Below are 26,042 nucleotides of genomic sequence, written 5' to 3' on the forward strand. Positions count from 1 at the left end.
TTAATTAAAAATTCTTTTGGGGTTATGTTTAAAGAGAACAGCCCCTTACCTACATTTTGCTCTATTAGCTTTGCAATTTTTCCTTTAAACCCCCTTTAATCTACCTAAAGTCCAGCTTTTTCTACAGTGCAATGTATTATAGAAATTTGTCTTTTTTCCATATCACCAATACCATCGGCTGAAGAGTTGATCTTTTCTCCATTATATAAAGTGATGTTTTTCTATCATATATCACTCACTTTTTTATATATATAAAAAGAAGAATGCTCTTGGAAGAGTGATGACCCAGATGAGATGGGCAAGAAAAATATTCCTGGCCATCCATCTTCAGGAGGATAATGGTGACTGCTCACTCTGGAGTCAACCTTCTGAAGCCACATGCAGAGAGTAAACCCTGAACTCATGCAGTGGCTCCAAGTGGATTTTTAAAAATCAAGAATAAAGAAAGAAATAGTCTAATTAAGTCCAGTGCTTCCGATATTGTGAATTCCTGCAATTCCTTCAGGGCTTCATAGCAGAACAGTGCGTCTCCATGTCGTGTTGCATGTGATGTTTTTACTGTCATAACTGTGCTATACATTGCATTATAATTATCCTTTGTAGTAGGTATTTATACCTGTTACACAAAACTTTCCAAATTTCCCAAAGCTTTCTGAAATGTATGGGATGATTTAAGGTACTTGACACAATATAGTATTTAACTGGTAAATTTTTTTGTAAGCAAGGAAAAATCTTGCCCCAAACAGGTTTGATTTATGGCTTACTCCAGTATTCTACACATAGTAAGTCCTCAAAAAAAAAAAAAAAAAGAAAATGTCCTTGGCTGATTACCTGGCTGAGTGCCCACATATTTACTGGGTTGGAATTTATATGCAGAAGGAAATCTTCTTTCATGAAAGTCATGATCTATCTTGCCTTTTGTTAGTAGGAAAAAACAGCAGAGACTTCAAGGACTATTACTATTCCATGCAGTTATTCATGGAATCCTTCCAAGGGACCATACAGCATTCCTATATGCTTAAATAAATATTTCTGCCTTTACCCTTGCATTTTGATAGAAATTATTTTGGGCTCTTATTATTCATTTACATTGCCACATGATGCTAAACAACAAGTAGAAAATGAAATCAACCAAGCCAGTATTTCCCTTAGAAACTGGTAGCAGGTAGTATTATGAGTTGGAGTCCTAACTAAGGTTTGGTAATGGCTAGCACCAGTACTGACTTTGTTTTCCATGCCTATGGATGTACCTGAAATTTAAGAGCAGAAGGTCAAACTCACTCATCTAACAAGTGCTCATTACATCCAGAGATTTCTTGAGAGTGTCACGTCAGACTTGGTGAATCACTAAATCTACAGAATGGAGTTTGGAGGTACTCTTTTAGTTTGGATCTTGGTGAAACACATACAATAGCTCACCATTACAGAACAAAAATTGTTACTTATGATTTCCAATTCACACAGCTGATAGATTACATGATAACATTTCCTGGAAGACGATGATCTCCTATGTGTTCCACTGTGATGCTCCAGTAACGTCCTACTGTTCCGAAACAGATTTTTTAAACTTTCTAAAGTATAATAAGGGGTTTCGCTAGTGGCTCAGTGGTAAAGAACCTGCCTACCAATGCAGGAGAATAGTCAGAAACGACTTAGCGCCTGAACAATAACAACAAAAGTATAACAGAACATGAATTTTGATAATGTCACGTGAACTCCATCCTCCCACCCCATTTATTTCTCTACAGCTCTGAGGACACTAGAGAAGTAAAGAGAGTTTCAGACAAGGGCAGGTAACTACAAGCTCTTGTGATTTCACAACAACTCAGACCAACTCAGGAATCAATACAAACAACACACATGTTGTTTGAGACCTCAATTTTGGCTAATGTAAATCTAGGTAGGATAGCTGTAAAACGCCAACATGCTTTGAGGCTGGCAACACAAACGTTAATACAAATGTGAAACAAGAAACGAACTTTGGTTGTGTTCATGGCAAAAGACATACCATGTCTTCTACAACTTAAAAGTTTTTCTACTGACATTTTACTCAAACATGGGTATCTTTGGGACAATGCTCCTTACTTTCACACTATTTTGAGTATTTCCAAAATTCTTATCAGTGACACTGAAAATTCTATTTTGATATTCTAGACAAAACATCCAAAGTTAAAATAGGAAGTTACATAGGAAAAACTTAAGTAAGCTCTAAATGTCCTAATCATAAGTGATTTTTATTAAAATAACTTACAAATTATCTATGTCATATATTTAATGATTTATTTCAGTATATTCTATTATTTTTACTCATCATGTATTTTCAGTGTCATCAAAATGCAAAGTTGAAGTTTCTACTCAGCAGAAAACATTTTGAGGGAAACATTTTACTAAACTATAAAATACTCGAGTGTTCTGATCTATTTTTCATAATCACTGCTAATAACATGATAGAGACATTATCAATCCTGCTAGCAGATTTTTAAAAACTAATTAAACTCATTAGAGGCAGTAGAAAACAGTCATTTATTCATTGCTACAAAAAGATACATGAATTAGACTCTATGCAACTAAAAGCATGATTCTTTTAGAAAATATTTATATATGAACTTTTAAACCAATTTATGGAGGTAATAGGTTTCACTTGCTATAAAGAACAAATGAGAACGTGAATTAAGAAAAGTATCACAAAAGTCAACTACAATCAAACCAAAAATTAAAGATTAGTTTTGCAAAATAAGCAGTTGGCAGCAGAGTGTTCTTACAAGTGAATGTTGAATAAAACAATAATCTGGCTAAGTTAAGAATTCAGAATTATATTCATAATGAATTTGTCACGCTGTCCACTCTGCTCTGCTCCTATTTCTGCTCTTCTCACACTGGTACAAAAATGAGTAGGAAAGTGTGCACATTATTACTTATTTAAGTCAAATAACTTACTTATTCAATAGCTGCAGGGATGAACTACATCAACATGTATAACATCATAACCTAAGGTATTCAATGTCTCCTTAAGCTTTATTTTATATTGGTGTTTAAATGATTAGTCTTAGTTCTCATGTAAATGTACAGCTTTCCTTGCTGAGAATTAAGTTTCCCTGGGCATTAGTTTTTACGACTTTCCTATGAAATCATTCAGCTTGGTATTATTTCCATTTCACAGATGTAGGTCCAACCCACCACCCCCCTGGGCTATATATCCCATCATCACGTGGAAGTTTGTAGGGCAAAGACCATGATTTACCCTCAAATAACTTCAACTGGAATCAAGGGGACTGCTTTCTCTCCTATCAAGTTTCCTCTACCTAGATTCTTCTTCATTTGGTGAAGCCTTCCTCCTTTACTAGGTTTAATTCAGAAACCACCTCTTCTCTGAAATAGATTTCATTGAAATTGATTGAATCATTCTTGTTTCATTCCTCACAGTACTGTCTCCTCAAAGCTTTTGTGAACATTGAGCACAATGTGTTTACAAAATGCACATCAATGTGTTTATGAAACACACATCTCTTCCTTCCTGCAGGCCTTAAGTCATTTTTATATCTCTCTCACAAAACTTGGGAAAAGGTCGGCATGAAGCAGCTGTTCCCCACAGACAAGACAACAGGTATGAAAAATTGTAACTGCCCTTGAAGTAGTAAATATAGGTATGTAAAAGAGTGATTTTTAAATGTAAAAGAGGAAAAGAATTGGCCTAAATCCAACCACTACATCAGTGTGGCTCAAGACACAAGTGAAGGTAATTAGAAGCATAAGGCATTCGTTCCTGAATAATGAAAGGCTTTTTGTTTAAGTAAACAATTTTCTTATATGTACTTTTTAAATTAGGAAGAAAGGCGGGAATGATTTTATGGATAATAGAGGTTCCTGCCAGAGAAAGAATTCCAGTGGATATTTGGCAACTCAGCTGTTCTCTCCAAAAAGAGTCTTCAAGACAGCCTACTTTTTATTATGTCTGGTGAGGGTGAAAATGGTAAATATCAACAAAGAAATATTCTTAGAGTCCCTACCTCACACCAAATAACTTGCCAAAAGATTTCACAGATTATCACATTTTCCTAACATGAGTTAGATATCATGATGCCCATTTTACAGGAAGAGAAACTGATGATTAGAACAATTAAATGAGTTGCTAAGGTTGCACACATAGTGTGGAGTATGGAGCCAACCAACTTTTGGGACTCTTCCTATGAAACACTACAACCATCTCTCTCGGCGTTTGGGAATATTGTTACTCACCAACTGCATTATGTGAACATGATGCCCATTTAAAGGCATTTAGTTCAGGCTGTTTCACATTTGCTAAACTGTAACTTGAGGATGCCTTTCACATGAAGCTGGAGAATTTGGCTATACTCTTTGGGCATCTCATGGAAACCGCGTTTAGGTAACTTATTGTCGTAGTAGTGATGGCTGACAGGCATGTTCTCTCCAGTTCTAGAGAAGGGCCAGAATCCATACAGCTTCACGTTCTCACACAGCTCGACTGCCACACTTGTGATCATCAAGCCAGAGGACAGGCGATACTCGGTCACACCTTTAGTCCTCCAGAAGAGTGCAAGGTTTTTCAGGTACTTGGGATGGAAAAATAAAACCTTTTGTCTTGCTTTAGATTCCTTCAGTGTGTAGTACACTTTAAAAGAGGCCGCGGTATTGGCCCTGAAGGAAAACGCAGGCAGAAGGATGAAAGCATCTCCATAGGCTGCAACGTCCTCCAGAAATATTGCTTTCTTTTCCTTTAAGTTCCCATATCTGCCAAATTTTTAAAACATTGTGATTTTAACAATAATCATCAAAGGAACAGTTTGGGTAACATACCACTGACCAAAAAACAGAACCGGTTATGTCACTGTATATAAAAGAGACAAACTGAAGATTCAGAGAAATTCAGGTTAAGTAAGCATCTTGTATTGGAGAAGGCAATGGCACCCCACTCCAGTACTCTTGCCTGGAAAATCCCATGGACAGAGGAGCCTGGTGGGCTGCAGTCCATGGGGTCGCTAAGAGTCGGACACGACTGAGCGACTTCACCTTCACTTTTCACTTTCATGCATTGGAGAAGGAAATGGCAACCCACTCCAGTGTTCTTGCCTGGAGAGTCCCAGGGACAGGGGAGCCTGGTAGGCTACCGTCTATGGGGTCGCACAGAGTCGGACATGACTGAAGCGACTTAGCAGCAGCAGCAGCAGCAAGCATCTTGTATGATAAATATCAAGGGTTAGGTCTTCATTTCTTTCTTTTCTTTCATCTCTTTCAATAGAATAGGCACATCTATTCTTTCATTTCTACCTTCTTACAGAGCAATATCCTTGCTGGAAATACATTTTTAAAAATTATTTTATCTTCAAACTCAGTAATTTTTTCCTGAGGTTGCTTTTTAATGCTGAAACACCTTCCAAATGAATCATACTGATACATTTTCTCAAACACAGCACACTCTTAAAATATCTATACATTTAAAAAAATTCATTGAGCTATATGCAAGTATACATATTATTATAAAATAACAATTTCCTTTAAAACAGCAGTCCCCAACCTTTTTGGCACCAGGGACTGGTTTCACAGAAGATAATTTTTCCATGAACTGGGGGGTGGGGGTGGTTTGGGGATGATTCAAGTGCAGTATCTTTATTGTGTACTTTATTTCTATTATTATTATATCAGTTCCACCTCAGATCATTAGGCATTAGATCCCAGAGGCTGGGGATCTCTGCTTTAGAAAACTTAAAATATCTATATGCACACACACACACACACACACATATGCATTTTAAATTTCCTCCGTGGACTGTGATAGCTCTATGTGTTTAATTTAAATAATGCCTCAGTAAATACACTGGTATACCTAAGTGCATGTGTTCAGAAAATAAACTCTGGGGAGACAGGTACAATATGTTATATTCTCTTAAGTCATACTAGAACTATTTGAGGGATATATTCTACTAACAACAATTATTAATCACTTTGGATGAAAACAACTGAATAAAACTAAGTATGGGATTTTGGGGCCTCCCTGGTGGCTCAGACAGTAAAGAATCTGCCTGCAATGCAGGAGACCCGGGTTTGACCCCTGGATCAGAAACATCCCCTGAAGAAGGGAATGGCTACCCACTCCAGTATTTTTGCCTGGAGAATCCCATGGACAGAGGTCCATGGCATCGCAAAGAGTCAGACACGACTGAGAAACTAACACTTTCACTTTTAATGGGATTTTTACTAAACAGCCAATATTTCATAGTAGTGACATTGTGGAAAATAAAACATGGGAATTATTTTTTAGTAATAAACTGCCCAAAGTGCCCTGACAATTTTGTCAGGTTCTCCTAAGGCTTACTCTCTGAAGCTTCTAAGTAGACTAAGTTTTTTCAAGAAAGTTTTATCAAGACAAAATAGTACCATTAAAATTCTGAAAGGAAATAATTTTTTAAAAACTTCAGTACTGGTGAAAAACATGAAGAGATAAGTAAGTTCTAATTTGATTAGCAACCCTTGACTTATGACATTAGAAGTACAACTGGACATACCTCTCATGAGCCCAACCTAAATGACTAATATATTCTTATGTATTTTCCTTACAAAGCCATTCCAGTCAGTCTCAGCAGCAAGATTGGGGCTTAGACTAAGAAATAGGTTTAATAATAAAAAAGTGGTCTTGAACAGTTATGTAACTTGGAGGGACTTACCTTAGCTTTATAATACTGGGATTTAGAGTCACCAGGTTGGTTTTAGTCCCAACATCATTGGTAACATTTCCTGTGGTTGGGGGGAGATTACACCTGAAATTTGGAAGAAAAAATATTCTCAAAATAGAACTTTCAAAAAAAAGTACATCCACACATATGCATGTGACCATTCTCATTTTATTGGAAAAAATTACTGCTGTAAATAGAGTCTCAGAATTCATCTGATTTCCATCAAAAATACTTAATAAGTACAGAATTTAGACACGGGTTCGATTCCTGGGTTGGGAAGACCCCTTGGAGAAGAAAATGGCAACCTACTCCAATATTCTTGCTGGAAAATCCTATAGCCTGGCAGGCTATAGTCTATGGGGTTGCAAAAGAGTCAGACATGACTTAGCGACTAGACAACAACAGCAACAAACTCTTAGTTGGCATTTCAACATTGGATAAAACGTAAGAATCTGATAAATGCTTTCAGTGACAAAACTAGAAGTGACAATTACACCTTGCCTAGCATTTGAAGAGTTCACAATCCTTTTATTTAAATTATTTATATTAATTAGATTCCTATGATGGTCAGTTCAGTTCAGTTACTCATTCGTGTCTGACTCTGTGACCCCATGGACCACAGCATGCCAGGCTTCCCTGTGCATCACCAACTCCTGGAGCTTGCTCAAACTCTTGTCCATCGAGTCAGTGATGCCATCCAACCATCTCATCTTCTGCTGTCCCCTTCTCCTGCCTTCAATCTTCCCCAGCATCAGAGTCTTTTCCAATGAGTCAGTTCTTCGCATCAGGTGGCCAAAGTATTGGGGCTTCAGCTTCAGCATCAGTCCTTCCAATGAATATTCAGGACTGATTTCCTTTAGGATTGACTGGTTTGATCTCCTTGCGGTCCAAGGGACTCTCAAAAGTCTTCTCCAATACCACAGTTCAAAAGCATCAATTCTTCGGCACTCAGCTTTCTTTATGGTCCAGATCTCACATCCATACATGACTACTAGAAAAACTGTAACTTTGACTAGATGGACCTCTGTTGGCAAAGTAATGTCTCTGCTTTTTAATATGCTATCTAGGTTGGTCATAGCTTTTCTTCCAAGGAGCAAGCATCTTTTAATTTCCTGGCTGCAGTCACCATCTGCAGTGATTTTGGAGCCCAAGAAAATAAAATCTCTCACTGTTTCCATTGATACCCATCTATCTGCCATGAAGTGATGGGACTGGATGCCATGATCTTAGTTTTTTTGAATGTTGAGTTTTAAGCCAGCTTTTTCACTCTCCTCTTTCACTTTCATCAAGAGACTCCTCAATTCCTCTTCACTTTCTGCCATCAGGGTGGTGGCATCTGCATATCTGAAGTTATTGACATTTCCCTCTGCAATCTTGATTCCAGCTTTTGCTTCATTCAGCCTGGCATTGTGCACGATGTACTCTGTAATAAACAGGTTGACAATATACAGCTGTTACGTACTCCTTTCCCAATCTGGAACCAGTTTGTTGTTCCATGTCTAATTGTTGCTTCTTGACCTGTATACAGATTTCTCAGGAGGCAGGTAAGGTGGTCTGGTATTCCCATATCTTTAAGAATTTTTCAGTTGTGATTCACACAGTTAAAGGCTTTTTCATAGTCAATAAAGCATAAGTAGATGTTTTTGTGGAACTCTCTTGCTTTTTCAAAAACCCAATGGAGGTTGGCAATTTGATCTCTGGTTCCTCTGCCTTTTCTAAACCCAGCTTGAACATCTGGAAGTTCTCAGTTCATGTACTGTTGAAGCCCTGCTTGGAGAATTTTGAGCATTACTTTGCTAGCATGTGAGATGAGTGCAACTATGCAGTTGTTTGAATATTCTTCGGCATTGCCTTTCTTTGGGATTGGAATGAAAACTGACCTTTCCCAGTCCTGTGGCCACTGCTGAGTTTTCCAAATTTGCTGCCACATTGAGTACAGCACTTTCACAGCATCATCCTTTAGGATTTGATATAGGAATTCCATCACCTCCACTAGCTTTGTTCACAGTGGTGTCTCCTAAGGCCCACCTGACTTTGGACTCCAGGATATCTGGTTCTAGGTGAGTGATCACACCATTGGGGTTATCTGGATCATTAAGATCTCTTTAGTATAGTTCTTCTGTGTATTCTTGCCACCTTTTCTTAATATATTTGGCTTCTGTTAGGTATTATTGTCAATTTACAAATTTTTAAAAATTGAGGCATTGTCATTATGGTTATAATGTCTGCCAGAAGCAAAGAGTATATAAAAAATTAAAAATTTCCTGATTCCCATATGGATAGTTTTTCCACCAAATTAAGCTGTTAATAAATAAAGCTCTAATGTTCTTATAATGATGCTTTCATATTGATGTTCTCATCCTCTTTTGAGTACTAATTGGTTTTTAAATTGGAAAACAAATTAAGAATTGTAATTTTGAGTAAGCATATTCTTGTCACAAAAAAGGGAAAGTTGGTTACGACTCCCTAAGTATCATTTACAGAATTTCAAGTAGACCATTTCTTTAAAGCTATACATACAAAGGGAGCATCTCTGAGGAAAGCTGTTTAAACTTGACTGTGTTCTGTAATGCTCCTGAGGTTAAAATAATCTATTTCATCCTCTGTGAAATATATGAATAAATGAAATATGTACTTCCCTTACTGATAAAAAAGATACATCCTAAAACAAAGATGGCACTTTGAAAAAAACAAATATTAATCATAGATAACAGGCCACAGAAATATCTTCATTAGTGGACTTCCTGTAACAAATCTACTTTCCAGAACATAACTACTTCATATCCTTTTGAAGACTCAACAATGATTTCCAATATGATATCACTGGAGACCCGTAGGGGAAATATTGTGTATTGCATATATAAAGTACAGTGAAGCCACTCTACACCTATTCTTGTTCCTTACACTTTTAATTGACAGCTCCCAATCTTCTGAAATGAAAAATCACAAGCAGTTTCCAGATGGTTTTATAAACTATAAAACATGTATGGCCAAAATCGATACAGGCTTAAACATTAAATAAATTTTAATGACATCAACTATGTATAGCCCCCATCTGACCTTTATGTTTGGAAGGCTAACTTCAAAAGTATTGAAGTTAGTATTTATATTCTGAAAAAAAAAAAAAAAAAAAAAAAAGTATTTCTATTCAGAAAAATACCTGGCATCAGCAAATGCAGAATCTAGAATATATACATTTATTTCAGAGTTATAAATTAAGTAGCTGTTGAGTTGTTGTTGTTTTTTCTGCTTGTTAAACCTAAACTTGTATTTCTTATACGTGTTATAAAGTAAAATGGATATTTAGGCATAATATTCACCCCAGATGTTTTGGGAATTTTCAGTCTATAACAAGTCTATTATGAGAAGAATTATTTATTTTCCCCCTGGCTTTTCCATACTGAGTACTTTAACAAAATGGCTAAATCATGCAGGTATTCACCATTTCCACATTCATCATGAGGAACACAATAATTGTTGGACTGCCAGGTCTGTTGTTCTGTCATTACTTTCAGCATAAAATTCTAAATGAGATTAAATTGAGGGGGAGCTCCTGATCCAAAACTGTGTTTCCTTTTCATGTGCTAATAAAAAGGGCAGCATTAAATCAATAAAGATCAAAGGATCTTCCTCAGATGCATGCAATCAGCGCTCATGAAATAGGAAGAAACAGATTTCAACTTTATGAAAAGGTACATTTCAACTGAAATCCATCCTCACAAGGATGAATCATCTTTCCATCATGTTCTGAAAGTGGAGATGCTCTCTGGTTTGTCTTATTAGTTCAGAAACTCATAGAAACCACTTTTGCTTCTGTTTTTGGCAAGCTAGCTTGTACTGAGATATAAACATTTTAAAAGATCAGAATTTTACAAGCCACATTTTCCCCCCTTAAATTTCAGGCCAGAAATCTAAATAAACAATGATGTTTATTTAGAAATCTAAATAAACAATGTTTATTTAGATGTTTATTTAGAAATAAACAATGATGTTTATTTAGAAATCGAAATAAACAATGATGTTTATTTAGGCTATACAAAATCGAAGCCAGCATTTTCATAAGTATTACCTGAAAACAAAGTTTTCTTGAAATGCTGTTTAAGAAAAAAAAAGTTATCCTTGATACTCTGAAGTCTCTGACAAGTCCTTCAGTGAAGATCCTCTTTCACCATAATTTCATACAGGGTTTCTGGAAAGTTTAGTAAGCATAGCAGTTTTATCCTTCTGGTATCAACATTCAAAGGAACTCATGATCCATTTAACACTTCAGAAAACAAACCAGATAAACTGTAGGCTTAAGCAATAAATTTCAAAGATCAAAATTTAAACAGAGTATCTTTAGACTATTCCTTTAAAATATTCAACTGATCTTGGATTTAAAAAAAAAAAAATTTGATAGTACTTACCTAAAAACGAAGTCAGCTTTATCGATTTCAGCTCCACAGAGAGACTGATTTAGAATTCCCCCATTTCCAACCACTGCACACTGATTAAAAGAATATCCCACAAAAGGCTGAAACTATCAACAGAAAGGGAAAAATTGCCATAAATATCTTTAGTTTTAGAACCATAAACATCATCAGCTTAATTCAAGTAGCTGAGGTTTTACATATACTAAGGAAAGAAAAAGAACAAGAAGCAATACCCTAGCATGTTAATCAACTTCTGACTAATCATAAGATATCCTGTAGGACTTCCCTGGTGGTCTAGTGGTTAAGAAACTGCCTGCCAATGCAGGGGATACAGCTTCGATCCCTGATCTGGGAAGATTCCACTTGTCATGGAGCAACTAAGCCTGTGCACCACAACTACTGAAGCCTGCACCCTCTGGAGCCTGTGAGCTCTAACTACTGAAGCCTGTGTGCCCAGAGCCTGTGCTGCACAAGACAAGCCCCCACAACGGGAAGCCCGTGCATCACAACTAGAGAGTAGCCCCCACTTGCCGTAACTAGAGAAAGCCAGGGTGAAATGATGAAGATACACAGCACAGCCAAAAATAATAAATAAATAAAATTTAAAAAAAAGAAAGAAAAAGAAATCCCGTAAACCTAAGTTTCATCTTTCTTGAGAGGAATACATAGCATATCATATAAAATTTAATGTAAAAATACTAAATATAATACATTTGCTTTTAAAATGTACTTTAATGTTTTTTACATCCCATAACTAAGTAAATAAATTGAGGATGACAAAATTTCACACGGGTCTTTCCGACAAACAGGACCATTTTCAGCCAAAAATAAAGCAATTATAAAGTTGCATTAAATTCTCTATTCTTGGCCATAAAATTAACAGTTAATTTAGCATAAGTTCGCTGTGCTTCTTAAATAGTGAGATCTTCAGGCTCAGTGATGACAGGAAATTTACGCCTGCTGTCCCCATAAATGAACAGCCACGGTGCTTTGAGGAAGCCTAGTCACTCTGTGCTGATTTACTTCCAATTCATTTCCAAGACCAGAATCATTTTTGTTTCCTTCAAGGATCCAACTAGCCAATCCCCAAAGACCCTTCACTATGACCAAATTCTTCACAGTCTGAAAATAACTGGTCAATTGGACAGTGTTGTTGGCCTTTGCTGGTCATTTTTCTGGAAGTCATGGTGACCTTAATCAGAAGCAAGGATGTCAGCACAGACTTCCACAATACAAGGTCCCGATTCACATGTTTTGTCTCTAGAATGTGAACGTAGGTACTTAAGGGGCAGGGAGTATGTTTATTACTTTTCATCCCCCCTCCCTTCATCTTTCACTGCACTTGCCCAGAGGAACATCACTTCTCTTTTTTTTTTTGTCTCAAAATTCACTTCTTTTTTTTTTTTTTTTTGTGCGTGTCATTCTCTCTTTTTATTTTATTTTTAAACTTTACACTATTGTATTGGTTTTGCCAAATATTGAAATGAATCTGCCACAGGTATACATGTGTTCCCCATCCTGAACCCTCCTCCCTCCTCCCTCCCCATACCTTCCCTCTGGGTCGTCCCAGTGCACCAGCCCCAAGCATCCAGTATCGTGCATCGAACCTGGACTGGCAACTCATTCCATATATGATATTATACGTATTTCAATGCCATTCTCCCAAATCATCCCACCCTCTCCTTCTCCCACAGAGTCCAAAAGACTGTTCTATACATCAGTGTCTCTTTTACTGTCTCGTATACAGGGTTATTGTTACCGTTTTTCTAAATTCCATATATATGCGTTAGTATACTGTATTGGTGTTTTTCTTTATGGCTTACTTCACTCTGTATCATAGGCTCCAGTTTCATCCACCTCATTAGAACTGATCCAAATGTATTCTTTTTAATGGCTGAGTAATACTCCATTGTGTATATGTACCACAGCTTTCTTATCCTTTCATCTGCTGATGTACATCTAGGTTGCTTCCATGTCCTGGCTATTATAAACAGTGCTGCGATGAACATTGGGGTACACGTGTCTCTTTCAATTCTGGTTTCCTCAGTGTGTATGCCCAGCAGTGGAATTGCTGGATCATAGGGCAGTTCTATTTCCAGTTTCTTAAGGAATCTCCACACTGTTCTCCAGAGTGGCTGTACTAGTTTGCATCCCCACCAACAGTGGAAGAGGGTTCCCTTTTCTCCACACCCTCTCCAGCACTTATTGCTTGTAGACTTTTGGATCGCAGCCATTCTGACTGGTGTGAAATGGTACCTCATAGTGGTTTTGATTTGCATTTCTCTGATAATGAGTGATGTTGAGCATCTTTTCATGTGTTTGTTAGCCATCTATATGTCTTCTTTGGAGAAATGTCTATTTAGTTCTTTGGCCCATTTTTTGATTGGGTCATTTATTTTTCTGGAGTTGAGCTGTAGGAGTTGCTTGTATATTTTTGAGATTAGTTGTTTGTCAGTTGCTTCATTTGCTATTATTTTCTCCCATTCTGAAGGCTGTCTTTTCACCTTGCTTATAGTTTCCTTTGTTGTGCAGAAGCTTTTAAGTTTAATTAGGTCCCATTTGTTTATTTTTGCTTTTATTTCCAATATTCTGGGAGGTGGGTCATAGAGGATCCTGCTATGATCTATGTCAGAGAGTGTTTTGCCTATGTTATCCTCTAGGAGTTTTATAGTTTCTGGCCTTACGTTGAGATCTTTAATCCATTTTGAGTTTATTTTTGTGTATGGTGTTAGAAAGTGCTCTAGTTTCATTCTTTTACAAGTGGTTGACCAGATTTCCCAGCACCACTTGTTAAAGAGATTGTCTTTAATCCATTGTATATTCTTGCCTCCTTTGTCAAAGATAAGGTGTCCATACATGCATGCATTTATCTCTGGGCTTTCTATTTTGTTCCATTGATCTATATTTCTGTCTTTGTGCCAGTACCATACTGTCTTGATGACTGTGGCTTTGTAGTAGAGCCTGAAGTCAGGTAGGTTGATTCCTCCAGTTCCATTCTTCTTTCTCAAGATAGCTTTGGCTATTCGAGGTTTTTTGTATTTCCATACAAATTGTGAAATTATTTGTTCTAGCTCTGTGAAGAATACTGTTGGTAGCTTGATAGGGATTGCATTGAATCTATAAATTGCTTTGGGTGGTATATTCATTTTCACTATATTGATTCTTCCAACCATGAACATGGTATATTTCTCCATCTGTTAGTGTCCTCTTTGATTTCTTTCACCAGTGTTTTATAGTTTTCTATATATAGGTCTTTAGTTTCTTTAGGTAGATATATTCCTAAGTATTTTATTCTTTCCATTGCAATGGTGAATGGAATTGTTTCCTTAATTTCTCTTTCTGTTTTCTCATTATTAGTGTATAGGAATGCAAGGGATTTCTGTGTGTTGATTTTATGTCCTGCAACTTTACTATAGTCATTGATTAGTTCTAGTAATTTTCTGGTGGAGTCTTTAGGGTTTTCTATGTAGAGGATCATGTCATCTGCAAACAGTGAGAGTTTTACTTCTTTTCCAATTTGGATTCCTTTTATTTCTTTTTCTGCTCTGATTGCTGTGGCCAAAACTTCCAAAACTATGTTGAATAGTAATGGTGAAAGTGGGCGCCCTTGTCTTGTTCCTGACTTTAGAGGAAATGCTTTCAATTTTTCACCATTGAGGATAATGTTTGCTGTGGGTTTGTCATATATAGCTTTTATTATGTTGAGGTATGTTCCTTCTATTCCTGCTTTCTGGAGAGTTTTTATCATAAATGGATGTTGAATTTTGTCAAAGGCTTTCTCTGCATCTATTGAGATAATCATATGGTTTTTATTTTTCAATTTGTTAATGTGGTGTATTACATCGATTGATTTGTGGATATTGAAGAATCCTTGCATCCCTGGGATAAAGCCCACTTGGTCATGGTGTATGATCTTTTTAATGTGTTGTTGGATTCTGATTGCTAAAATTTTGTTAAGGATTTTTGCATCTATGTTCATCAGTGATATTGGCCTGTAGTTTTCTTTTTTTGTGGGATCTTTGTCAGGTTTTGGTATTAGGGTGATGGTGGCCTCATAGAATGAGTTTGGAAGTTTACCTTCCTCTGCAATTTTCTGGAAGAGTTTGAGTAGGATAGGTGTTAGCTCTTCTCTAAATTTTTGGTAGAATTCAGCTGTGAAGCCGTCTGGACCTGGGCTTTTGTTTGCTGGAAGATTTTTGATTACAGTTTCAATTTCCGTGTTTGTGATGGGTCTGTTAAGATTTTCTATTTCTTCCTGGTCCAGTTTTGGAAAGTTGTACTTTTCTAAGAATTTGTCCATTTCTTCCACATTGTCCATTTTATTGGCATATCATTGTTGATAGTAGTCTCTTATGATCCTTTGTATTTCTGTGTTGTCTGTTGTGATCTCTCCATTTTCATTTCTAATTTTATTGATTTGATTTTTCTCCCTTTGTTTCTTGATGAGTCTGGCTAATGGTTTGTCAATTTTATTTATCCTTTCAAAGAACCAGCTTTTGGTTTTGTTGATTTTTGCTATGGTCTCTTTTGTTTCTTCTGCATTTATTTCTGCCCTAATTTTTAAGATTTCTTTCCTTCTACTAGCCCTGGGGTTATTCATCTCTTCCTTTTCTAGTTGCTTTAGGTGTAGAGTTAGGTTATTTATTTGACTTTTTTCTTGTTTCTTGAGGTATGCCTGTATTGCTATGAACTTTCCCCTTAGGACTGCTTTTACAGTGTCCCACAGGTTTTGGGTTGTTGTGTTTTCATTTTCATTCATTTCTATGCAGATTTTGATTTCTTTTTTGATTTCTTCTGTGATTTGTTGGTTATTCAGCAGCGTGTTGTTCAGCCTCCATATGTTGGAATTTTTAATAGTTTTTCTCCTGTAATTGAGATCTTACTGCATTGTGGTCAGAAAAGATGCTTGGAATGATTTCTATTTTTCTGAATTTACCAAGGCTAGATTAATGGCCCAGGATGTGATCTATCCTGGAGAAGGTTCCCTGTGCACTTGAGAAAAAGGTGAAATTCATTGTTTTGGGATGAAATGTCCTATAGATATCAATTAGGTCTAACTGGTCTATTGTATCGTTTAAAGTTTGTGTTTCCTTGTTAATTTTCTGTTTAGTTGATCTATCCATAGGTGTGAGTGGGGTATTAAAGTCTCCCACTATTATTGTGTTATTGTTAATTTCTCCTTTCATACTTGTTAGCATTTGTCTTACATATTGCAGTGCTCCCATATATATATGGGTGCATATATATTTATAATTGTTATATCTTCTTCTTGGATTGATTCTCTGATCATTATGTAGTGACTGTCTTTGTCTCTTTTCACAGCCTTTGTTTTAAAGTCTATTTTATCTGATATGAGTATTGCTACTCCTGCTTTTTTTTGGTCCCTATTTGCATGGAAAATCTTTTTCCAGCCCTTCACCTTCAGTCTGTATGTGTCCCCTGTTTTGAGGTGGGTCTCTTGTAGACATCATATGTAGGGGTCTTGTTTTAGTATCCATTCAGCCAGTCTTTGTCTTTTGGTTGGGGAATTCAACCCATTTACGTTTAAGGTAATTATTGATAAGTATGATCCCATTGCCATTTACTTTATTGTTTTGGGTTTGAATTTATACACCGTTTTTGTGTTTCCTGTTTAGAGAAGATCCTTTAGTATTTGTTGGAGAGCTGGTTTGGTGGTGCTGAATTCTCTCAGCTTTTGCTTGTCTGTAAAGCTTTTGATTTCTCCTTCATATTTGAATGAGATCCTTGCTGGGTACAATGATCTGGGCTGTAGGTTATTTTCTTTCATCACTTTAAGTATGTCTTGCCATTCCCTCCTGGCTTGAAGAGTTTCTATTGAAAGATCAGCTGTTATCCTTATGGAAATTCCCTTGTGTGTTATTTGTTGTTTTTCCCTTGTTGCTTTTAATATTTATTCTTTGTGTTTGATCTTTGTTAATTTGATTAATATGTGTCTTGGGGTGTTTCGCCTTGGGTTTATCCTGTTTGGGACTCTCTGGGTTTCTTGGACTTGAGTGATTATTTCCTTCCCCATTTTAGGGAAGTTTTCAACTATTATCTCCTCAAGTATTTTCTCATGGTCTTTCTTTTTGTCTTCTTCTTCTGGGACCCCTATGATTCAAATGTTGTAGCATTTAATATTGTCCTGGAGGTCTCTGAGATTGTCCTCATTTCTTTTAATTCGTTTTTCTTTTTTCCTCTCTGATTCATTTATATCTACCATTCTATCTTCTAATTCACTAATCCTATCTTCTGCCTCTGTTATTCTACTATTTGTTGCCTCCAGAGTGTTTTTGATTTCATTTATTGCATTATTCATTATATATTGACTCTTTTTTATTTCTTCTAGGTCCTTGTTAAACCTTTCTTGCATCTTCTCAATCCTTGTTTCCAGGCTATTTATCTGTGATTCCATTTTGATTTCAAGATTTTGGATCAATTTCACTATCATTATTTGGAATTCTTTATCAGGTAAATTCCCTATCTCTTCCTCTTTTGTTTGGTTTGGTGGGCATTTATCCTGTTCCTTTATCTGCTGGGTATTCCTCTGTCTCTTCATCTTGTTTAAATTGCTGAGTTTGGGGTGTCCTTTCTGTATTCTGGCAGTTTGTGGAGTTCTCTTTATTATGGCGTTTCCTCGCTGTGTGTGGGTTTGTACAGGTGGTTTGTCAAGGTTTCTTGGTTAGGGAAGCTTGTGTTGGTGTTCTGGTGGGTGGAGCTGGATTTCTTCTCTCTGGAGTGCAATGAAGTGTCCAGTAATGAGTTATGAGATGTCTATGGTTTTGGGGTGACTTTGGGCAGACTGTATCTTGGAGCTCAGGGCTGTGTTCCTGTGTTGCTGGAGAATTTGCTTGGTATGTCTTGCCCTGGAACTTGTGGGCTCTTGTGTGGTGCTTGGTTTCAGTGTAGGTATGGAGGTGTTTGATGAGCTCCTGTCAATTAATGATCCTTGGAGTCAGGAGTTCCCTGGAGTCAGGGTTTGGACTTAAGCCTCCTGCTTCCAGTTATTGGTCTTATTATTACAGTAGTTTCAAAACTTCTCCTTCTATACAGCACCATTGATAAAACATCTACGTTAAAGATGAAAAGTTTCTCCACTGTGAGGGTCACCCAGAGAGGTTCACAGCGTTACATGGAGAAGAGAAGAGGGAGGAGGGAGTTAGAGGTGACCTGAATGAGATGAGGTGGAATCAATAGAGGGGAGAGCAGGCTAGCCAGTAATCACTTCCTTATGTGCACTCCACAACTGGATCACTCAGAGATGTTCACGGAGTTATACAGAGAAGAGAAGAAGGAGGAAGGAGACAGAGGTGGCCAGGAGGATAAAAGGGGGAAATGAAAAGGAGGGAGACAGATCCAGCCAGTAATCAGTTCCTTAAGTGTTCTCCACCATCTGGAACACACAGAAATTCACAGAGTTGGGTACAGTAGAGAGGGGTTAGGGAGGAGACACAGGCGACCCAGTGGAGAAAAAGGAGAGTCCAAAGGGAAAGAGAGCAGTCAAGCCAGTAATCTCGCTCCCTAGTGAAAAATGGGTACTGAAGATTGGGTTCTTAAAGGTACAAAATTGGTAACAAATACATAAAAGCAAAAATTAAAAATCTAGAATAGAGTTTGGAATTTCACAAATATGATGTTAAAGAGAAGAAGAAGGAAAAGAAAGAGAGAAAAAACAAACAAACAAAAACAAACAAAGTTGCAAAAATTATAAAGAAAATATAGGTACAAAATTGGTAACAAATACCAAAAAGCAAAAGTTAAAAATCTAGAGTAGAGTTTGGAATTTCAAAAATATAATGTTAAAAAAAAGAAGAAGAAAAAGAAAGAGAGAGAAAAAAAAAAACAACAAAAACAAACAAAGTCACAAAAATTATAAAGAAAATATAGGTACAAAATTGATAACAAATACCAAAAAGCATAAATTAAAAATCTAGAGTAGAGTTTGGAATTTCAGATATACAATGTTATATAAAAGAAGAAGAGAAAGAAAGAGAGAGAAAAAAAAGTCACAAAAATTATAAAAAAAAATATAGGTACAAAATTGATAACAAATACCAAAAAGCTAAAATTAAAAATCTAGAGTAGAGATTGGAATTTCAAAAATACAATGTTAAAGAAAAGAAAAAAAAAACAAGGTCACAAAAATTATAAAAAATATATATATGAAGTTTGCTTTAAAAAAAATAGGGTCTTTTTTTTTTTTAAAGTAGTAGTAGGTTATAAAAGTGAAAATTAAAGGAATAATAGAGGACTTAAAAATTTTTTTTAATTAAAAAAAAAAAGAAAGACTGATCATAAACATAGTAAAAATATATCTAGGATTTTCTCTGGTTTTGCTGTGAGTATTGTGGGGTCAGTTCATTTTTGGCTAGTTCCTTGGTCTGACTTATATTTCTCAAGATCTATAGGCCCCTTCCTATGTAGTCGGTACTAACCACAGGGTTTTATTTATTTATTTATTTATTTATTTTTACAATAAAATTTGTTTTATTCACCAGGCTCATCCAGACAGTTTTGTGGTAAGATTCAAGAGGCTACAAGGTTTTGACCGACTTGCGGCCAGGCTTATTTCAGGGCAGTTATACTTAACTCGTTTGCTGCCTGGCCTCCCTCAGCTGGGTTCCAAATCTTTTATGTATAATGGACCTTAGCTTGCCAAAATATAAATGCAGAATGTACTGCAATGGCATTAAGGACTGGTCACGTTAAATATGAAGTTAATAATTGGTAAAGTGGAAAAGAGATATAGAGTCTAGGCTTTCTGTAAATCAAGTTTCATACTCTGTGGGCACATAAAAAATTTTCTGGGTTGGGTGCCATTATATAAACATTGAAATCAGTGAGATTTCCATTTGCTATACCATACTACCTAGCTTAGATAAATCTTCATTTTTAAATTATAAAGCATATAAAACTCCCCACCCCTCCCCCCCCAGTATACATGAGATGTGTGGGGCTCATAGGATGGAAGTCATTCCATAAAATGCACTGAGTTCCAGGAACAAATAATGAATATAAACTAAATGTTACAAATTTATTCCATCTTCATGATTTCAGGCATTACAGGGCAGGGTGAGTAAACAAGGCAAGTAAAGTGACCTCTTCACCCCGCCTGCACCCCCCCCCCCATTTAATCATATGCAGCAGCATTTTGGCATTTTGATGATATACAGGTTGACTTAATTCATTGACTTAAGTTGAAAGCTGGCAGCAGCAAATCTTGGTAATTTAGGATCTTCCTCCATAGCCACTCCAAGGATTTTAATTCCTGAACTACACCAAGTGCTCTGAAATGGTGTTCACTGCAGCATTCATGAAGCTTTCACATCTTAGTATGAAATCTGACACCTCTTGTTAAGGTAGGAAACTGTTGAAAGCGGTCTTCCTCTTGGCTAACCCAGTCCACCAACAATCTTTAACAGTTAAATTACTATATGAAAATAAAACCGTGCTTCCAAGCATTGACTGAAACTGTTGTGCTGGGAACCCTTTCTAGAGGATTAGCTCCCTGAGAGAAGAGATCTTAACCAGTTGCTTCCATGAACAAATAACCCCAGGAGAGTGTACGTAATGTCCTTCAAAGAATGGCTCAAGGTCAGGCAACCTTAGTTATCCTGACAAGCTTACTAGAGTTTTTATACAAGTTATATTTAAAACTGATCCCAGACCAAGTACTGCAATGATAATCCCAAATAATCCCATTATTAAGAATACTGAGTCCCTGCTGTGATGCCAAAGCCAGAAATCTCAAAGCAAAGAGTGATGGTTCATCATTTTTTACAAATGAGAGAAAGATATCAAGGAGGAAAGGAAATTCTTCCCTCCTAAATTCATCAAATCATGCTATCTTCAGTTTTAATTGACACGATCCAGAGTCGCAATTTCCCGATTTGAGGAGTCCACTTTCAAGATGACTGTCAAGGTCAAGAAGAACTTTCAGGCTTTTCTTTGCCATGGCCCATGAACTCCAGTCCTTCAATAGGAATCTCCTTCTCCTTTATCGCTTTCTGAACACACTGCTGGTAGCGCTTGAAGAGGTCGGTGCATGGGTCCCCGGAGCCGTCCCCCTTGAGGAACTTCTCAGCAAACCAGCGATTGAAGCACTGGTCGTACTCACGCTTCATGTCGGTGCAAGCCTCCCCTATGCTGTTCATGGCGTCGGCATCCGCGGCGGTGGCGGCGCTCTCCAACCACAGGGTTTTAATCTATTGCCTGTAGCTTCCAAGGTGGTTCCCTCTGTTATAGCTTCTTCTGTTTGCTGGTCTCTTCAGTGTGTGTTTCTGCCCTGACACAAAGGGGACGGGTGGTGGACACTTTTTTTTTTTTAGGCTCACTTGTTCAGTCGCACTGTGGGGAGGGAAGGACGCTGCAAACAAATAACACTGGCGTGTGCTCGCAGTGCCTCAGCCACACTGGATCTGCCTCCACTCACGGGGCGTGTAGCCTCCCTAACCACACTGCTCAGGCTCTAGGTTGCTCTGCCAGGAACCATCCGTGGCCAGCCCTGGGCTGCTTGCACCTCCCGGGTCCAAGCCGCTCAGGTTCAGGCACTCGGGTAGTCCTCAGAGGCGCAGACTCGGTTGGGCCTGTGTTTTGTGCCCTTCCCAGGTCTGAGCAGCTCAGCTGATGAGGTGTTTGGCGCGAGCGATTGCTGCGACTTATCGCCTCCCTGCCGCTCAGTTATCTAGGTGTACAACTGGCGCACCTTCTCAGGCAGATGTTGATCGTCCAGACCCCCAAGAAGTTTTAGTTAGCAAAGAAGCCTGCTTACAGTTTTATAGATAATGTCTCTCTGGGGCTGCGATTGCCCCCTTCCGGCTCTGGCTGCCTGTCACCGGAGGGGGATGGTCTGCAGCCAGCTATCTCTGTTCAGTCCTTTGTTCCATGCACGGGCCTGGCGGTGTCTTAGGTTAGGGCTGACTTTTCGTGTGGTAGATATCCCACAGTCTGGTTTGCTAGCCCAAATTATTTCGCTCAGATAGCGCTCGGGGTATTCAGGCCAGATCCTTACTCTAAGCGATGCAGCCCGCGCCAGTGCCTCCCTGCCCAGCCCCCGCTTGCTAGTGGCGTGTGCAGGCGTCTGCGCTGCTTCTCTGCTGGGGGAGTTACCGTAGGGCTCGCAGTCTGCAGGTTTTAATTGTTTATTTATTTTTCCTCCCTGTTATGTTGCCCTCTGTGCTTCCAAGGCTTGGCACAGATTCAGCAGTGAAAAGGTTTCCTGGTATTTGGAAACTTCTCTCTTTTTAAGACTCCCTTCCCTGGATGGAACTCCATCCCTCCCTCTTTTGTCTCTTTTTTTGTCTTTTATATTTTTTCCTACCTCCTTTCAAAGATTTGGGTTGCTTTTCTGGGTGCCTGATGTCCTCTGCCGGCATTCAGAAGTTGTTTTGTGGAATTTACTCGGCGTTTAAACGTTCTTTTGATGAATTTTGTGGGGGAGAAAGTGTTCTCCCCGTCCTACTCCTCCGCCATCTTAGCTCCTCCCCCGCCCCAGAACATCACTTCTCAATGAATGACTGCTGGCCCAGTGGCCACCTGGGTATAACCCCCAATGTCATGTTGGAACCCAGTTGTCCCAGCTTATGGGAACCAACTGGTAAATACTCAGGAATTTTGTCAGCTGGTTGTTAAGCCAGTGGTAAATTATAATCACCACAGTGGGGGTATCTACACTGCTGCTGTCAGGGAACCCTCCTGTCCGGTGTACAAGCACACCCCAGGACCAGTGTGCTTCTGAGCTGCCCTACAGACCCTGAGTCACCTGACTGCCTTGTGCTCCTGATGCTGAATTGGGAGATGCCAAACAAGGGATGAGAACTATGTTTCAGCACATCTGGATTGTCCCTAAAAATGAAAAATCATATGGTGCTTCTTATGGGAAAAGCACTTTTCTGAGTTGTAACTTGATACATAGAATCCATACAACAGCCTTGTGAGCATTTTACAGACAAGAAGATGGAGGCACGAGTTTAAGTAATGGCTAGAGAGCAGCAGAGCTGGGATTCAAACCCAGGCAGTCTGTTTCATAGTCCACTGTCATCTTACAGATGCTCTCATTCAAGGGATAAAGATTAACTTAAGCATGTGCCTTGGGGCTTCCCTGATGGTTCAGTGGTTAAGAACCCACACTTTCATTGCAGGGTGGGTTCAGTCTCTGGTTGGGGAACTAAGATGCCACATGCTGCTTGGCATGGTCAAACAATTAATTAAAATAAATTTTTTTTAAATGATGTGCCTTATTTCCCTGATGGCTTTGATGCCCAGCAGAATGCCTGGCTCTTTAATGAATGGTTCTCATATACCTCTGATTATTGCAAGTCAGTGAACTTCTATTAACAGCTGTTTTCAGACAGTGTTTACTAAACAATACACAGTAAATTCTGAACTTTACAGATAGGGTGGAATGTAAATAGGCTCTTTATGGTACAATAGAAGAGATTACTGAGAGGAACCTATCTCCAATTAAGCACTTAATATAATGAATATTTTTCTCTGGTTTCTTGGTCAACTAGGAAGAAAAAACCCATATGTTTTGAGATCTCATGTTCAGTAAGAGATTAAATAAATGAAAATTTCAATGTCCTTTAAACCTCCTAATAAAATGCAACTTTGGGCAACTCAACAGTCTGCTTGTTGCTCATTCCGATTGTCAACCAACTTTGGGGACTTCCCTGGTGGTCCAGTGTTTACTTCCACTGCAGCGGGGCATGGGTTTGATCCCTGGTCAGGGAACTGAGATCCTGCATGACTTCACAGTGTGACCAAAAGTAAGTAAAATAAAATGAAATGGAGAAACAAAAAAAAAAAGAAAGAAAGAAAACCAACTTTGTTGTTTCTTTTCAAGTTACTTGGCAGAGTTTTTGGAGAAAGTGACTTTACAACATTTCCCCAAAAGCATCTAATGCTGCGATTTGCTCACTGTGTGCCTGGCAGAACACAGCAGGGTGGGAGTGCGGGAAGCAACTTTGGATGCTGTGTCCATGGACGGGATGTTGAAGAAACACAGAAAAGTGAGTTCACTTTGCAGTTGTTACTGTATTAACTTCAGAATTTCCTCCCCCCAGTTTTAAAAGTCAGCATCAATTTGGAAAATGGATGCTGTTGTTAATCTCATCCAGAATTATCAAGCTGTTAAATTATTATGTTAAATTATTATATTATAAATGTTAAATTATTCTTTTCAAGGTGCCAATTAGAAGCAAAAAATACCTGCTGTTCCTCTGTTCTGGCCAGCCTAAAGCAAGGAAAACACTAGAAAAAATGGCATGGGTGAAAGAGTTGCTCTCTGTGGACCTCCCCAAGGCCTTCTCTGATAAGGGATATAAATATTCTTTGAAAGTGAAAGTGTCAGTCACTCAGTCGTGTCTGACTCTTTGTGACCCCAAAGACTGTAGCCCTCTAGGCTCCTCTGTCCATGGAATTCTCCAGACAAGAATACTGGAGTGGTTTGCCATTCCCTTCTCCAGGGGATCTTCCTGACCCAGGGATCAAACCTGGGTCTTCTGTACTGCAGACAGATTCTTGACCACTGAGCCATCTTTAGTTGCTATCATTTTAGCTATTAGTAATTTCAATGAATCATGAGGGGATTTTCAGAATGCTGTATGAATTGGTCCCCATTCCCTTCCAGAAAATGTGCAATATTTTTTCTCTAACATTTTATATTGATTTTGTTCATTCCCAGAAAATTATACTTCCCTTTAATTGTAATCTTTTTTGAAAAAAACTGGAACAACTTACATAACAATAAAACAGTCAAAAGAAGTCAAATGACCAACATAATGGAATTAATTGTAAGAACTGAATATTCTACAGTTGGTAAACTGCATATATAAAGTGATCCCATTTTGACCACTAACGTGGCCTAACTGCTTTTCATGAAATCATAAAAAGATGTCTGAAAGTACAGTTTATTAGCAGTGGGATATTCTTCATGAGAAAAATTTCCCCTAAGTTTGGATTTATATTGTAATGATAATGTATCATTACTTAGTTTAATAAATGAAAATACAATGAATGCATCTATGCACTGGGAAATGTTCTAGGAACTTGGGATATATCAGTGAACACACTAGATTAAAAATCCCTGACTGAGAAAAAAAGGATAAAAACTATCTTTTCTACTATTGATTTCATTGTTATATTTTTCATTCTTATCTGTCCTTCCTTCATATCTAAGTATATCACTTTCACCATTTGTTTTTATGGCCATCTTTGTCAATTTGAGTTTCTTAATTACATATATTTTAAATCTTTCTCAGATTGCTTCCCACAAACTAAATTCATCTTAAATTTTAAAATTAAAAAAAAAAAATCCCTGTCTAGTGGAAGCAATGTTTACTAACCAGGAATTCTAATGTATTTACTTCCCAAAGATTAGTCACATAAACCTGCAGTTCTCTGTGAAAAAATTGAGTTAGTCACCAAAACTGACAAGTGGAAGAACCAGGTAAAAAATGGTTATCTCCCCAAGTCCTGGTAATTACTATGCAGAAAGCCCAATACTTCGTCTCATACTAGGATGAGTCATGAAGACTCAAGGTCTAGAAGAGTTTATTATTTAAGATACAAATACCATTCCCTGCAGAGCCACAAGGATTCAAAACTGCCTGCTGAAAATGGACTGCCGTACGTATCTTACACATCAGAATGTGGCATTTTAATGCATCAACTCCTCCGTTTTTATGTTATTACTTCATCTGAGACAATGTTCACCCTAAATGGTGACACAAAGAAACCACAAGAAATTTTCACTCACCACTGGCAACATATCAAAAATGTTTTCTTTAATTTGGATTTTGCTTTTACTTTCCACCTCATACGTCATGTTGGTCCCAATGGGAGTGTTGTTTTGAGAAACAATGAAGTTTTGAACAGCATCACAACAGGAAGCGAGTTTTGCTCTGTGAAGGATAAGGAGACAAATGAGTCAAGGATTAAG

At 37.8% G+C, this 26,042-nt stretch overlaps 2 protein-coding genes across 2 annotated transcripts in view; both read right to left on the reverse strand.

Moving 5' to 3' along the window:
* Positions 1-3,878: 3,878 nt before the first annotated feature.
* Positions 3,879-26,042, reverse strand: part of ST8SIA6 (ST8 alpha-N-acetyl-neuraminide alpha-2,8-sialyltransferase 6) — a 164,761-nt gene continuing 142,597 nt past the window's right edge. Inside the window, exons 5-8 of the mRNA XM_055543926.1 lie at positions 25,860-26,004; positions 11,096-11,208; positions 6,681-6,773; positions 3,879-4,749 (exon numbers count right to left, since the gene is read on the reverse strand). Coding sequence (XP_055399901.1) covers positions 4,281-4,749; positions 6,681-6,773; positions 11,096-11,208; positions 25,860-26,004 — 820 coding nt within the window. The 3' untranslated portion in view covers positions 3,879-4,280. The remainder of the gene's footprint in view (positions 4,750-6,680; positions 6,774-11,095; positions 11,209-25,859; positions 26,005-26,042) is intronic.
* On the reverse strand, positions 20,862-21,282 carry LOC129625488 (TP53-regulated inhibitor of apoptosis 1-like). The gene has a single exon (XM_055543924.1). It carries the CDS (start codon positions 21,253-21,255, stop codon positions 21,025-21,027), a length of 231 nt encoding a protein of 76 aa, XP_055399899.1. The 5' UTR covers positions 21,256-21,282; the 3' UTR covers positions 20,862-21,024.

Source organism: Bubalus kerabau, chromosome 13 (genome assembly GCF_029407905.1).
Source record: "Bubalus kerabau isolate K-KA32 ecotype Philippines breed swamp buffalo chromosome 13, PCC_UOA_SB_1v2, whole genome shotgun sequence".
In the NCBI taxonomy this organism is placed as follows: Eukaryota; Metazoa; Chordata; class Mammalia; order Artiodactyla; family Bovidae; genus Bubalus; species Bubalus kerabau.